Source organism: Neomonachus schauinslandi, chromosome 5 (assembly GCF_002201575.2).
Source record: "Neomonachus schauinslandi chromosome 5, ASM220157v2, whole genome shotgun sequence".
Classification (NCBI taxonomy): Eukaryota; Metazoa; Chordata; class Mammalia; order Carnivora; family Phocidae; genus Neomonachus; species Neomonachus schauinslandi.
Genome location: NC_058407.1, coordinates 61,207,327 through 61,222,188, shown reverse-complemented (window position 1 = coordinate 61,222,188; position 14,862 = coordinate 61,207,327). Strand labels below are relative to the sequence as shown.

At 46.5% G+C, this 14,862-nt stretch overlaps 1 protein-coding gene across 1 annotated transcript; it reads right to left on the bottom strand.

Moving 5' to 3' along the window:
* Nucleotides 1-7,353: 7,353 nt before the first annotated feature.
* On the bottom strand, nt 7,354-14,498 carry KRT84 (keratin 84). The gene is made up of 9 exons (XM_021686664.2): nt 13,962-14,498; nt 12,570-12,778; nt 11,906-11,966; nt 11,322-11,417; nt 10,258-10,422; nt 9,962-10,087; nt 9,625-9,845; nt 9,127-9,158; nt 7,354-7,697 (listed from the first exon to the last, which is right to left on the bottom strand). Exons 1-9 carry the CDS (start codon nt 14,496-14,498, stop codon nt 7,354-7,356), a joined length of 1,791 nt encoding a protein of 596 aa, XP_021542339.2.
* Nucleotides 14,499-14,862: the final 364 nt, after the last annotated feature.

Sequence of the window (14,862 nt, the reverse complement as noted above, 5' to 3'; positions counted from 1 at the left end):
TCTCTCTTTAGGTACAGTATAAAGTCAGCTTATTAACATAACAAAAGACAACTTTATCACTCTTCTCCCTTAGGAAATTCCAAGGGTTTTAGAACCCTTGTGCCAGGAAGAGGATGAAAACTAAATATCTATTTCTGATTACAAATCACAATATCACACATGCCCATGAAACCGGCCTTGTATTTGGGTTATTTTTTCTTGAATGAGCTTTGGTAATTTGTGTTTTTCAAGGAATTAGTCCATTTCCTCTAAGTTCCCAGATTTCTTGGCATAAAAGTTTCCTTTATTAACCTTTTAATATCTGCAGTGTCTGTAGAGATGTCCCTCTTTCACCCCTGCTAGTGCTAATTTTTGCCTTCTCTTTCCCCGCCCCTTGTTCAGTTTGGCTAGAGGTTTACTTTACCCATTTTATCATTCTCCTGAAAGAACCAGTTTTCAGTTGTATTATTTTGTCTTTCTGTTTTTCAATGTCATTGTTTTTCTGCTCTTTTCTTTATCATCTCCTTTCTTCTCTTTGCTTTGTGTTTACTTTGCTATCCTTTTCCTAGTTTCTTTCTTCTTCTTTTTTTTTTAGAGAGAGAGAGGTTGGAGGGGGAGGGGCAGAGGGAGAGAGAATCCCAAGCAGGCTCCATGCCCAGAGAGGAGCCTGACGCTGGCTTGATCTCACAACCCTGAGATCATGACCTGAGCTGAAATGAAGAGTCCGACACTTAATCAATTGAGACACCCAGGCACCCCTGTTTTCCTGGTTTCTTAAGAGGGAAACTTAAATAATTGATTTGAGACCTTCCTTCTATTCTAACTTAAGTATCCAATGTGATAAATTTCCCTCTAAGCACTGCATTAGCTGCACCCTAAAATTTTGATATGCTGTGTTTTCATTTTCACCCAGTTAAAATATTTTCTAACTTCTCTTGTGACTTCCTCTTTGATCTGTTTGTTATTTAGAATATGTTGCTTGATTTTCAAGTATTTGGGGATATTCTCCAGATATTGTTCTGATACTGATTTATAATTTAATAACACTATGGTAAGAGAACATGCTTTATATGGGGTTGAGTTTTTTAAACTCATTGAGATTTGTTTTATGGCCCAAAAATGGCCTGTTTTGGTGAATGTTCCCTGTTGTCACTTGAGAAGAATATGTATTTTTCTGTTTTATGGGTGGAATGTTCTACAAATGTCATTTGTTAGGTTGAGTGATAGTGTTTAGGTCTTCTGTAATCCTATTGATTTTCTGTCTACTTGTTCTGTTGATTACTGAGAAAGAAGTGTTTAAATCAAGTATGATTGTGGATTTGCCCATGTTGCCTTTCAGTTCTATCACTTTGTGCTTCATGTATTTTGAAGCTCTGTTGTTAGGTGCATACATGTTTAGAATTGTTATGTCTTCTTGTTGAATTGACCCTTTTAACAATATAATATCTCTTTACTGCTGGCAGTATTCCTTGTTCTTAAATCTAATTAGTCTAATATTAATACAGTCATTCCAACTCTCTTTTGATTATAGTTTTTATGATATACCTGTTTCTATCATTTTAATTTGACCTATCCATATCTTTATATCTAAAGTGGATATTTTGTAGACAATGTATATTTGAATCTTTTTAAATCCAATCTGACAATCTCTGCCATTTAATTTGGACCATTTACATTATGTGTGATTATTAATATGGTTTTATTTAGAGCTACCATTTTATTATTTGTTTTGTTTTTGTTCCTTCTGATTTTTGTTTCTTTGGTACCCCTTTCCTGTCTGTTTTGGATTATTTGAACATTAAAAAATATTCCTTTTAATTTATTTATTAACTTTTGAGTATATCTCTTTGTATTATTTTTTTAGTGGCTATTCTAGAGATTACAGTGTAAATAATCTAATATTTCACAGTCTACCTACTAGAGTTAATATTTTGTCACTTCATGTAAAATGTTATAGTTGTCATAGATACTCATCTACATACATTGAAACCCTGCCAGACAATGTTATAATTTTTGTTTTTAATAGTCAGCTATATGCTTTAAAGAACACGAGAGAAGGAAAATAGTCTTATATTTATTCAGTATTTACCATTTCTGTTACTCTTCCTTTATTCCTGAAGTTCTATGTTTCTTTCTGGTATCACTTTCTTTCATTCTGAAGAACTTCTGCCTTAATTTTAGAGTAGGTCTGCAGATGGCAAATTCCCTTAGTTTTCTTTCATCTGAGAATGTCTTTCTGGTTCCCTCCCTGCCCCCCCCCCCCACTTCTTAAGGATACTTTTGCTGGCTATAGAATTCTGGATTGACATTCCTCCCCTTCCCCCGCCCAGTACTTTAAAGAGGTTGTTCACTTTCTTCAGCCTTTTATAGTTTCTTTTTTTAAAAGATTTTATTTATTTATCTGAGAGAGAAAGAGTGCATGAGCATGAGTGTGGGGGGCAGAGGGAGAGGGAGAAGCAGGCCCCCTGCTGAGCAGGGAGCCCAGTGCAGGGCCTGATCCCAGGACACTAAGATCATGACCTGAGCTGAAGGCAGATGCTTAACTGACTGAGCCACCCAGGTGCCCCCAGCCTTTTATAGTTTCTGATGAGAAATCTGTGGTATACATATACATAATGTGCCATTTTTTCTCTAGCTATACATAATGTATCATTTTTCTCTAGTTTAAAATTTTTTTTCAATATTTTCTTTTCTCTTTATTCTTCAGATTGGATAATTTCTATTGATCTATCTTCAAGTTATTGACTTTCTTTTGTCCTTTCCTTTTTGCTATGGAGCCCATCAATGACTTTTAAATTTTAAATGTAGTATTTTTTTAGTTCTAAAATTTCTATTTGGTTCTGTTTTTATAGTTTCTGTTATCTGCTGAGAATTCCTACCTTTTAATTCACTTCAAATGTGTTTACCTTTATCTTATGGAACATCATTATAATAGTGATTTAAAATCTTTGTGTGATAATTCCAACATCTGTATCATCTTGGGAATAGCATCTGTTGATTTTCTTTACCTTTGAAAATTGGTCACATTTTCCTAGTTTCTTGATGTCAAAATAATTTTAGATTGTATCTTGGACATTTTAAATATTATGATGTGTAGACTCTTGGTCCTACTAAAATCCTCTGAAGAATTTTCTGTTTTGTTTTGTTTGTTTAATAGGGAATCTGCCTAATTAGGTTCAGACTGAAAGTTCTTCATCTGTGGGAAACTTAGTTCAATTGCGATTTTCAAGCCTTCTTTGCTTGCTGATTTGTGTTTGTCCTGTGTCTATCCACTTAGGGTGTGTCTGAAATGTGGGCAGTGACTTAAATGTTACTTCAGTTCTCAAAGCTTTGGCATGATATTTGGGTCTCTCATGCATGTGTAACTCAAGGGAGAGCCCAGGACTTGTACATGTGTGGATTTACACACAGAGAAATCTGCTCATCCAGTTTTTCTCTCTCACCCCTTCCCCCGTAGAAGGGGTCTCTTTTCCTGGCTCCTCCTGCCAGAAAGATCAGGTTTGTCTTGGAATTTCTGCTGCCATGCCATGGCTGCTGCATAGCTTCATGACTGGGATCTGCTCTCAAGGCAAAGCCATGAAAGAAAAGAGAAAAACATGAGGATTCCCCCTCCATATTTTCCTGCCCACAGGGGCCCCCTTCCTCTGGTTAGAAAGATGGGATTTCTATTAGAGTTCTAGTTGATCATGTTGATGGCTCACAGCCTAACCATGGGGGCCTGCCATGTGAGCAGAGGGAAAAGAAATACAAAGCTTCTTCAAGCTTTGTCTTCCCCCCATGATCTACCAGCTTTTATTTACTTTTTAGAGTCCTCTAATAGTTGTGCTGGATTTTATCCAGAGTTTTTAGTTTAGTTGTAATCAGTGGGAGAGACAGGCTATAATAGGCTTACTCCATCATGGATGCAACTGGGAGTCAACTTAGTCTTAACAGGATCACCCTGGCTGCTTTTTGGAAACATGCTGAGGGAGGGTGAGAGGAGAAGTAGAGGGTCCAGATAGGAGGCTATTGCAGTAATCCAGGCAAGAGTGGTGGTGGTTTGGACCTCAGTGGTAGTCATAGAGGTGGTGAGAGGTGGTTGGATTCTAGATATTATTTGAAGGTAAAGCTGACAAGATTGCTGATGGATTAAATATGGAGCTATGAGATAGAGAGAGGGTTTGAAGATGATTCTAAAGTGTTTTTTGGCTTAAGCAACTGAATGGATATGCCCTTAATATGGAAGAAGCAGCATGGAGAGGGAAGAAGGAAGGTGAAGAGTTTGTTTCTGGACATGTTTAGTTTGAGATGTCCATTAGCTACACAAATGGAGATGTCAATGATTTGTGTCTGTATATACCAGCCTGTAGTTAATGGAAGGTCTGGGCTGGAGATACAAACTTAGGAGTCATCGACATATGGATGACTTTTAAAGCCATAACACTGATTGGCTGAGATCACCTATGGGGTAAGACAGAGAGAGAAGAGAAGAAACTAGTGAATGGAGCCTGAGGAATCCCAGTATTGGCTTGCTGTCTCACCCTAGAGGTTGGAAGCGATGCTGTCCAAGTGGCATGTGTCTGTTAAGGTCCAGTCAGGAGATAATAGAACACAGCAAGTGAACAGGGGAAGTTTAATATAGATAACATTGGGGATGGAGTCATGAAAGATTGACTAGTAAGAAGTCCAGAGAACTGTAAAGAGTACAGAATGACAGATATAAGGGACAGTCCTTACCTTTATGGCCCCAAGGAAAAGCCATGACTGAGGTCCCAGTCTCACTGGACAAGGCACAGCACTGCTCACTGGATTCCAGAGAAGTCACTGTGGTGCTGCACCAGTGGAACTTGCTGGAAATCTCCCATCCAGAGCTTACCAGAAATCCACCCTCTAGGGTGCTGGGGAAAGCTTTTCATGAAGAAGTGTTTGCTGGAGGCACTTGCTGTGAGATTGCCCAAGAGGGGTGCTGGGAAGCTCCTGGCTGCTGGGTGCTACTGTGAGCATTGTGGGGGCCTGATATTATAGAAGTTGTCTGTGTTGCAGGAATCTGACGGCAGAGAAACTGCTGAGAGAGCTCAGTGGAAGGAAAGTCCTACTCCTGTGATGTCTCTCCATCGTCCCTGGAAATGCCTACTGATGAGGCTTAATTAGCACCATGCCAGCTAGCAAAGGAAAATATCCAGAGGATCAGATCTGTTTTCACAGGGGAGGCAATAAGGGTGAATTTGGAACTAAGGCAATAAATTGATAACCAGCACAGGGTAGATGTAAGTCTGGCTGAGGAGAGGCACCAAGGCCGGACGGGGGCTGCCTTGATGTTGCCGCCACCTGAGGGGTGTGTGTGACTTCACACATGGCAGATGAGGTGGCTAGTGTGGAGCTCCCAGAAGCAGGAGGGCAGGGGGCTGGTGAGTCCAGGGTCAGGCAGGCCTCAGGCTGTGAGCAGAGCAACCTGTAAGTTCTCAGGTTGCTGACTGAGCAAGGCAGAATCCATAAAGATGAAAGGTGTGCTTCTTGCTCTAGGAGGAGGACTCTCTAGGTGAGGCAGAGCAGCAAACAGTCCCTGCGTGAGATGTGTGCCCTGATGGAGCGGTACCCTGGGTGCTGGTCACGAGCACCCCTTGGCTGCCTCCTGCCCCCACCTGAGCTATCACTTGCAGGCTATGTTATATTCAGCCCCAGCGGGATCCCCAAACTGGGCACGCTCTCTGCAACCTCTTGGTTTGGCACACCTTGTTTCCTCTGATTGGAGTACTTCTTCCTTCTTTGTATGGCTAATTCATCACCCATCACATCTCTGCTGTGCCATGACGTCCTCCAGGAAGCTTTTGATGATGCTTCAAGTCTAGGTCGGGCCTCTCCTCTGTGCATTGTAACATCAATTCCACTCTTAACACAGCACTGAGCATATCAAGACGTAATTGCTTGTCTACCTGTCCATTTGTCAGCCTGGGATGTAAGCTCTTGGATGGCAAGGACCAAGTCTTGTTCACTGCTGTTTTCCCAGCATCGTGCCTGGCAGGAAGTAAGCATTTCACAAATGTCTGTTGGGTGAATGAATAAAAGATGAGAGGCCAGAGTAGGGTGCATGGAGGGATGGCATGGGGTGGAAATATATGGGCAGATCACTCAGGGCTTGTATGCCATGTTAGGAAGTTTGGGTTCTTCTGGAAGGCAATGGGGAGCCACTGAGGTCTATAAGTAGGGGAGAGCCATGATTAGTTTTCTATGTAAGGCCTTTCTAACAATATCATAGTGAGTGAGCTGGATGGAAACAAGTGTGAGGGCAGAAGGATGAGTATCCTGCAGTGGTCCCAGAGGAAATGGGGCTGGGGAAGGACCTGGGGAACAGGGGCAAGGGTCTGTGTTGGTCAGGAGGTGTAAGGCAACACCTGGAGGGGAGTGGGCTGCTGGGCACTTGTTCTCAGGGCCTTTGCTGCATTTATCCTCTCCCCCACTGAGCTGCGAGCTCCTGCAGGGAAGGGCCTGAGCCCTCTTTCCCCTCTGCTTCCCCTGTGCCCAGGATAGCAGCCTCTGCCCTTGGCAGGTCCCTGGGGTGGGGGGTTGGGCTGGTGGGCTGGTGGAGTCTAGGAGGCAATCTCTCCCATCAGCAGTGTGATCCAGAAGGAGAAGCCAGAGTCCTAGTGATGTTAGATTGGCAAGTTTATTGAAAACCCAGCAATGCAAAGAACAGTACCAAGAGGCACGCCCCCCTACCCAGACCTCCCTGGAGCTTGCAGACACAAACCCCCTGCAGTGGACAGGGTCGGGTATCCTTCACACCACCACAGGGGCAGGGTCCATGCAGCAGAGCAGAGCTCATGCTCCATCGGCCATCTCAGGGGACTTAGGGATCCCTTGGGCCACCAAGGACTATGGATCCTTTCAGGTGAGGAAGAGAAGGAAAGAACCTTCTCCTGCCAGGGAAAGGAAGAAGGAAGCAAAGGGCAGTGGGCTAAAGACGCCTGCAGTGTGGACGTCAGCTCTCCATTCTCCAAATTAATCCAAAGCTATGGATGGCAATGGTGCCCAAGCACCTTCTTTTTGGCTTTCGACTGTTCTTTTTCTCCCTAGTGCACTGATTTATGTAACTGTAAGGAATGTGCCTTTCTTCAGGCTGTTCAACTGAATGATGAAGAGTGATCCAAAGAGCGGAAATGTGGAGTCAGGGAGAAGCCAGTCTACTGGGGCTGCAGAGAGAGCATCTAGGTGATGAAAAAAAATCCCCCGAGGACAGGGGCCAGGCAGATCAATCTCTGGGGAGAGCAGAGTTGCCTTCCTGGCAGTTGGGGTAGCTGGAGCCCCCTCTGGCCTAAAGTCCAGACGCCTGTGGGACAGAAGCAGGTGACATCGAGATGGTTCTTCTGGGGATGGTGGCTCACTGGCGCTGGCCTCTCAGTACTTGGTCCGATGGGAGGTGGTGGTGGACACGAAGCGGACGCTGGAGCTGTGGCTGCTTTGGCCCCCACTGCAGCTGCTGAAGCCCCCCTCGGTGGGCAGCAGGCAGGGGGTGCTGGAAGCACAAGCCTCGCCCATGAGCACCGAACTGCCTCGGGAGCCTGCGCTCAGCAGGTCCCTGCTGGCCTTGATGACCTGGACCCCGCCCAGGCTGGAATCACAGGTGCCGCCGGACCGGATGCCACTGCTGCCCGAGAAGGTGACTCCACTGTGGGAGAGGGTGGAGCTCGCGACCAGGGGCTCAGGCCCGCACACTATACCGCCCCGGGAGCTGCTTACGGCTGTGGGAGGGAGAGGAAACTGTCAGCGACACAGGCTGCCCACGCCTGGGAGCCAACCTCCATGCTGTCTGCTGGTAGCAGGGAAGGAGGGGACAGGATTGTGGCACCGGGGGAAGTGGTCCCTATTGCCTACCCAGACAACACCCACTTTTCCCTTCTCTTGCCTGGGTGACTCAAAGGCCGTGACTCCACTAAAGTTAAACATTCAGATTAAAATGGGAGAATTCAGCCAGTTCCCCAGGTCGCATATAGTCATAAGTTGACTGTCATTTATATATGGCTGAAGTCAGGTTGGGCGGTGAGCTGGATTATCCAGACAACTGGAGCAGTAGCTCCCATAAAGCCATGGGGCTTCTCTCTCCTGATTATATCATGCTCCTTCGGGGTTCCCACATTGTCCCTCCAATAGGAGTCCCTTGCCAGTTCTCTCTTGACCCACTGATGTCTCTGCTCTTTAGCCCTCTGGTATCCACTGGGCATACCTCCAAATCCCAGGATGCCAATCCCACTAAAGCTTGCTTAGACCAGCCCTGTCTGTAGAGGGCCCCCCCTCTCCTTCCCTCTCTTTTTACTGGAATCCTTCGCATCATCTGTGACCTCCACTCAAGCTTGACTTCTTGCAGAAAGCCACTCCCTGCTACCTCCCCCTCTCTGAGGGCAGGTCATCTGAGGATGAGTAGCTTTGACTACCTGACCCACCCATTGTAGCACTCAGCTCCACCATACATCTGTGTAGATTTGTACTTTTGGATCAGAAATCTGGGTTTGAGTTCTGGCTGTGCCACTGACTAGCTTTGGGACTTCTGGTAAACCACATATTTTCTCTAAGTGAGCATAAAGGGGAGTGCTAATGCTATTCCTCTCCACAGGGCTTGAGGGACAGGTTGACAATGGGTAGGGCTCATCTCAAGATGATTTTAATTCTAGAGAGCAGGGGCTGGGCTTGCCTTCTTTGTGCCTACCTTCCCCTGCCCTGCAGTGCCCACCATAATCCCCTGCATGCTTTGGGCACAAACAATATTTTGCGTGGTAGTAGCAGCAGGAAGACTTCTGCTCATCCTTGTCCCATCCCCTGCCATGGGTGTGGGGGCGACTCCTTGGCACAGGTATTTTCATTCCTTCTCTGGTCTTTGTCCCTGAAGGACAAGACCACTCAAAGGAAAAAGGCTGACTTTCTTCTGGAACCCTTTCCCCCCTATTTGGCCCTGCAAACCTTTGTGATTGCTTTCTCTAGGGAATGAAGGCTCTGGGGAGATCTCAGACCTCAGCTAAGGGATGCTCCTAGTCCAGGGGCTAGATGGTCCTCGCTCCCCTGACTTTCATGGCCAGCCCAGCATGGGCTCCTAATCCCAACATGAGCCTGAGTTTGAAGGAAATTTGCAGAGCTGCAGGAGAGGAATATGAAGAGGAAAAAACTTAAGTTTCTTACATATGTTTACTGGTCCAACACCTTCGCAGATCCTGGGGAGAGAAAGAAATAAGTGAGCTCACAAGCAGTGTTGGTCCCTGAAAAGCTGCTTGCTATCAGAAAGGCTTTCTTGGCAGAGTGGACCGGTGGTTCTTACCCTTAGCTTACAAGCATCCCGGGAGCTTTGAAAAAACACATGTTCCTAGACTCTGCTCCAAAACGATTGAATCAAAATATTTGAGGAAATGTGGTTTTATTATTATTTTTAAACAGATAACCAATATGCAAAACATCCTATGATTCTGGTGCAGACTGTCTAGAAACTTGCGTTTTGGAGGCAAAAAGCTGGAACCATCTTCTAATTCCCTGGCAAGGGCAACCTGACTAATATTTGCAGAGAAGATACTGCTACCTTTAAAGATCACTCAAACTGGCAATTCTTCACCTGGTCCCCTCTCCCATTTAGTCATTCTAGATGCCTAAGTCTGACCTCCCTCCGGCTGCACTGAGAGCTCTCACCGGATCTCCTCGCCCTCCAGCAGGCGCCTATAGGTGGCGATCTCAATGTCCAGGGCCAGCTTGACGTTCATCAGCTCCTGGTACTCGCACAGCTGCCGGGCCATGTCCTGCTTGGCCTGCCGCAGGGCGCCCTCCAGATCCGCCAGCTTGCACTTGGCATCGTTGAGGGCTGCCTCGCCCTGTTGCTCTGCCTCGGCCACTGCAGCCTCCATCTTAGCTCGCTGCAGGAAGGGGGCATGCAGGTGGGCTTTGGCAGGGACTAGGGCATCCCCGGGTGGGGTTAGAAACACAGCCCCCCTTACTCCCTCTGGGGCTTTCTCTCCTCTCCTTTGCCCACCTGAGCCTTGGCATGCTCAATCTCTGCCTTCAGTCTCTGGATCAGGCGGGTCAGCTCATTGATCTCATCCCGTGTGTTGCGCAGGTTGTCACAGTGTTGGCCAGCTGTCACCCGCATCTCCTCGTACTGTGCAGGGAGAGGGGGATGTTATGAGGGTCCAAAGTTTGAGTGCAGACCACAGCCCCAACTGAGTTGGGAAGCCTTCGACTTCCACTGGGTCCACTCTGTCGTACATGAGTCTTACTCTAGCTAGGGCTGCCTACACCCCTTCCTCAGCCCCCCACTCCCCTTCCCACCTTGGTCTGGTACCAGGCCTCAGCATCAGCCCGACTGCGCCTGGCGACCTCTTCATACTGGGCCTTGATTTCGTTGATGATTCCATCAATGTTCAGGTCCCGGCTGTTGTCCATCTTCACGATGACCGATGTCTCTGAGATGTGTGACTGCAGCAACTGGATTTCCTGTGTTGGAGGATGAGCAAGACAGTTGGGCTCAGAGTCCCATCAGGGGCCAGGACTCTGCCATAGGGGCCCCAGGAGTGGCTTCAGGAGCAGAGAGCATTGCTCATTTGTTCAGAGCAAAGTGATGGAGCTGACCATCCAAACGGAGGACAAAGAAAAAGACATGAACAGAGAACTATTTCAGTTTGAAATGTTATATACTCAAAGACACCTCTTTAACTCCTTATTCACCTAGGTGAATACATGGGGCCTAGGAACTTGGCAGAGGAGAGTGAGAGCCATGCTAGTGTTGAAACTTTTCTTTGGCTTGTCCACAAAGTGACTGTGCTGGTCATGGATCATCGAGAGTTGATAATATTCTAGAACATGGTGGTCTAGGAATTCCTGTATCTCAAGTCCTTAATAGAACCAGGGGCTTGGAACTGGCCTGTAAGGACTCCAGAGAGAGCTTTCTGATGCCTTTCTGCTCAGAGCCGGACATTAGCTCTGGCTGATTCTGTACCAGACCAAACAGACCACTTACCAAGCAAAAGATAACTAGTTCATTTAGCCAATTAGGCCAAACACAGTTTTTCTTACATCTACTAGCAAATCAGTTTTTCAGAGTCTTCTGATTGGTAGAGAGGAAGGGATGCTCTTAGACCCCAGTCTTTGGGTTGGCCAACGAGGAGTTGGAGCGTAGATCTAAGGAGTTTATTCATAGACCTGCTGAGAAGCCTGCTTGCTTACCTTCTTTTCTCCACTTGTAGATAAATTGACATTTAGAGGATAATAGATTGGAACAGGAGGAAGATGTACGATACTAAATGTTAGAAATTATGCCAGTCCAGACAAAGCCCCCCAGGAGTCCAGGCTAAGCACAGATCTCTTTGTTTGGCTCAGAGGGGATGAATGCTTACCGCCATATATAGGGTTTTCAGAAAGTCAATTTCCTGAGTTAGGGTATCTGCATTGGCTTCTAGATCAGACTTATTTAAGAAAGCTGTATCCACATCCTGCATAAAAGAGAGAAGGAGAAAATGGTCATCATTTGTGCACTGTTTAAACTTGGCAGAGTCTGGAGATGGGTGGGAAGATCAGGCCAATCCCCACAGGGCCAGGCCAGGCTTTGGGATAGGTGGGAGAGCCCTTGGAATGCAGTTTAGTGACTGTTGTTCTTCTCCCTACTACCTGGGGGCTGCTGGACATTTTTGAATGCATATTTATAGGCAAGGAGCATATGGATAATCCAAGACTCTTAAAAGGCCATCTCTTCAGACCTCTGCTCTTGTGAAGACCCAATCCTAAATAATCTGAGGCCAAATCAGAACTCCAAAGGGGACCTGTTATGACCTTAGAAGTTCCACTCTGTGTGAGTAGCCCCAGACTCCACGGGGCTGCTTGGGCCGTTTCAGGTGGGGTACGGGGGGTGGGGCAGGTTTTGTCTTGGGAATATTTTCTTGTCTGGAGGAGAAGCTTGCTTGGACCTGTTGCTCTCCCTTACCTTCTTCAGAGCCACAAACTCATTCTCAGCATTGGCCCGGAATCCCACCTCTTCTTCATACCTGGATGATAAGGATTGAGAGGGTGAGTTCTCATCTGAAATGACAGGCAATTACTCCCAACTCTCCAGTGAGCCTCTTAAGACACCTCTGCTACATCTAGGAGCACGAGTCCCTGTTGCCACCTACATATTCTCATCTACTTTGTCTCAACTTTAGGACCTTTTATGAGCCTGTGGCCCTCAGATTTTCCAAATCCCTTTTACTTTCTCAAATTAGATTTGGGGTCTGAAAATGTGGACCATTGCTATGTTCCTCTGCTAGAAAAGACTTGGAATCATTGCATTTGAACATAGAGAAAGTAGGACCCAACTCACTGCTGAACGTGAGCACTATTCTCAAAACCAGAGGGCTGTTTCTGGAGTCTACTGTCCATTCCCACAGACCAGACTAGGGACAAACCATGCCCAATTCCAAGACTCCTTTTTATTCAGGACCCACAGAGGGCCTCCTCCTCCTCCCTTACATATCGTTGCCCCTACTAGGCTGAGTATTGAAACCAGCATTCAACCCCGGTTTGTATAGCTGCTGTTATTTGAACATGGCAGCTGCTTTGGGAACCAAACACTGCCTGTCCTTGGTCTATGCAGTCTAGATGCCACTTACTTCTTCTTGAAACCCTCAAGGACATCCTGCATGTGGTTTCTCTCAGCCTCAAACCGGGCCCGGTCGCTGTTTGCTATGTCCAGGTGCCTCCGCAGGTTGGTGATATAATTCTCGAAGAGGGGCTCCAGGTTGCTCCTGGCACATTTCTGCTCTTGGAGGAAGTTCCACTTGGTCTCTAGGAGCTTATTCTGCTGTTCCAGGAACCGCACCTAAATCCACAGGGGCAAAGAAATGGCACCTGAAGAGCTTGATAGAGTCACCTACATGTCGACAAGTTCTTCAGGTGGCCAGAGATGACTCTCAGGCCCATGTTGACATTGTCCTCTTGTCTGTTGACTTTCATTGTCTGTGACCCCCTCCTCATGCTCAGTCAGGCTCAGCTGCAAACAGAAGCTATTGAACCAAAGCACTTCAGTAACATGTCCTCTCTACCCTCCAAGAAAAGTGCAAGCTGGTGCACTGGGAAGTTGGAAAATTTGATTCTACTTGAGCTGGGATTTGCCTATATCTAAAAACGGATTGGCCATCCTTCACAGGGAATGAGGAGCAGAGTAAAGTGTATTGGGGTGGGATAAGGCATTAGGAGGTGGGAATTCTCAGGTCATAAGTCATATCCACCATCCCAGATGCTCCATCAGCTGAGAATTGTTGAGCTGGAGGAGAACTTGGATCATTTGCTCCGCCCCCTCATTTCAGAGATGAGGAACCTGAAGCTCACAGAGGTGAGTTTCCATTCTCAGATATAGAGGACTCTCACTCCATGGAGACATGGTTTGTGGGATGTCAGTTCCACATCACTGTTTCTCTCATCAGTCTGAAGATCATGACTTCCCATGGTGGTTTCCTACAATTTCCCTCAATCTAGACAACTCAGCTGAATCTGGGTACCCCACATGAGGAGTATACATTCTTTCTTTTGTGCAAGAATTACTCACTTCCATTCTCTACTTTCTTGAGCCTGAGCAGATGTGGCTACCCAGCCTCAGAGACTATGACAATCTCAAAAAGAACATGAAGATTTCAAAGGTTAAAACCCTTTAAACAGGTAGCCAACATCTGCCCAAAGTCCTAATGTTTATAGCCTGTTTGGGAGATATTTCTAAGTGACTAGGTGCTAGGTATTAGTTTGTTCAGATGCCCTCAGATTTGGCTGGGTGTTCCTCTTTCCTCCAGAAGACAAAACCACTGTCTTAGTATATCCCACCATGCAGCATTTCCTCAGGTTTGTCCTTGTTTTGCAGCAGAATGACCCAGAAATTGTACTGCAGTGCCTGAAAGATGTGGGTCAAGGCTGATGCCTCAGGCCTGGGTTCTTTCTTCTTAAGGGAGAGGACACCCAGTGCATTTTAGCTCTTACCATCCCAGACCCTGAGATTGAGCTGTCATAGGTACCTTGTCAATGAAGGAGGCAAATTTGTTGTTGAGGGTCTTGATTTGCTCCTTCTCATCCTTCTTCACCCTCTGGGTATTGGGATCAATCTCCAGGTTGAGGGGGGTCAGCAGGCTCTGGTTAACAGTCACTGCTGTGATAGATGGGGCTGCTGGAACTCCAGCTCCTCCAACTCTGTAACCAAAGCCATAGCCAAGGCCACTGCCAGCTCCAAATCCCAGACCAACACAACTTCTGGCCCCAAAGCCCAGACCAGCACTGCTCCCATCACCAAAGCCAAAGGCCATCCCCCTGCCAGCACCAAAGCCAACTCCACAGCGGATGGGACGAGGGCCTACAACTGCTCTCTGGGGTGAGCACGATCCAAAAGTGATGACGCTCCGACTACCAAAGCTGCCAAGGCCCCCAAAGCTGGGCCCACTCCTGCAGGAGACAGAGCTGGCCTGGAAACGGTTCAGATTCTTGGGGTTCACTGCAGAGCAAGAGCTGAAGTTGCTCATGTGGCACCCAGAGCTGACTCGGTAGGAACGGCAAGACATGATGGCTTCCTGGGTGAGGACAGAGCAGGGATTGCAGAGTGGGGCAAGCTGGAGCTGGGAGTCCCTCTGAGGCTAGTGGATCCCTTTCCCCCTTTTATGTGTCTAGGGACCTGAGGATTGGCCCCATAAAAACGCAAAAAAATCCATTTGGATGCATTTATGAGCTTGGGTAGTTAGCAGAAACTCTTCATGCCTGTAACCTTGTTAATAATGAGCTAATCTTAGACACACCTATTCTCCTCAGGATCAGGGCTATAACATCAAACCTATAAACATTAAAAACACATAAACACATAAACATTATGGTCCTATTTTTTTCCCACAAGTCCACCACAATTGCCATTATGGGGACATAAATTTGCTT

Excerpts from the sequence above, each read along its gene's own strand:
- KRT84 (XM_021686664.2), bottom strand. The coding sequence starts at position 14,498 with ATGTCTTGCCGTTCCTACCGAGTCAGCTCTGGGTGCCACATGAGCAAC. Across the intron at positions 11,418-11,905 it reads AGTTTGTGGCTCTGAAGAAG|GATGTGGATACAGCTTTCTT; the intron begins GTAAGGGAGAGC and ends TCTTTTATGCAG. Across the intron at positions 7,698-9,126 it reads TGTTGGACCAGTAAACATAT|CCGTAAGCAGCTCCCGGGGC; the intron begins GTAAGAAACTTA and ends TCCCTCCCACAG.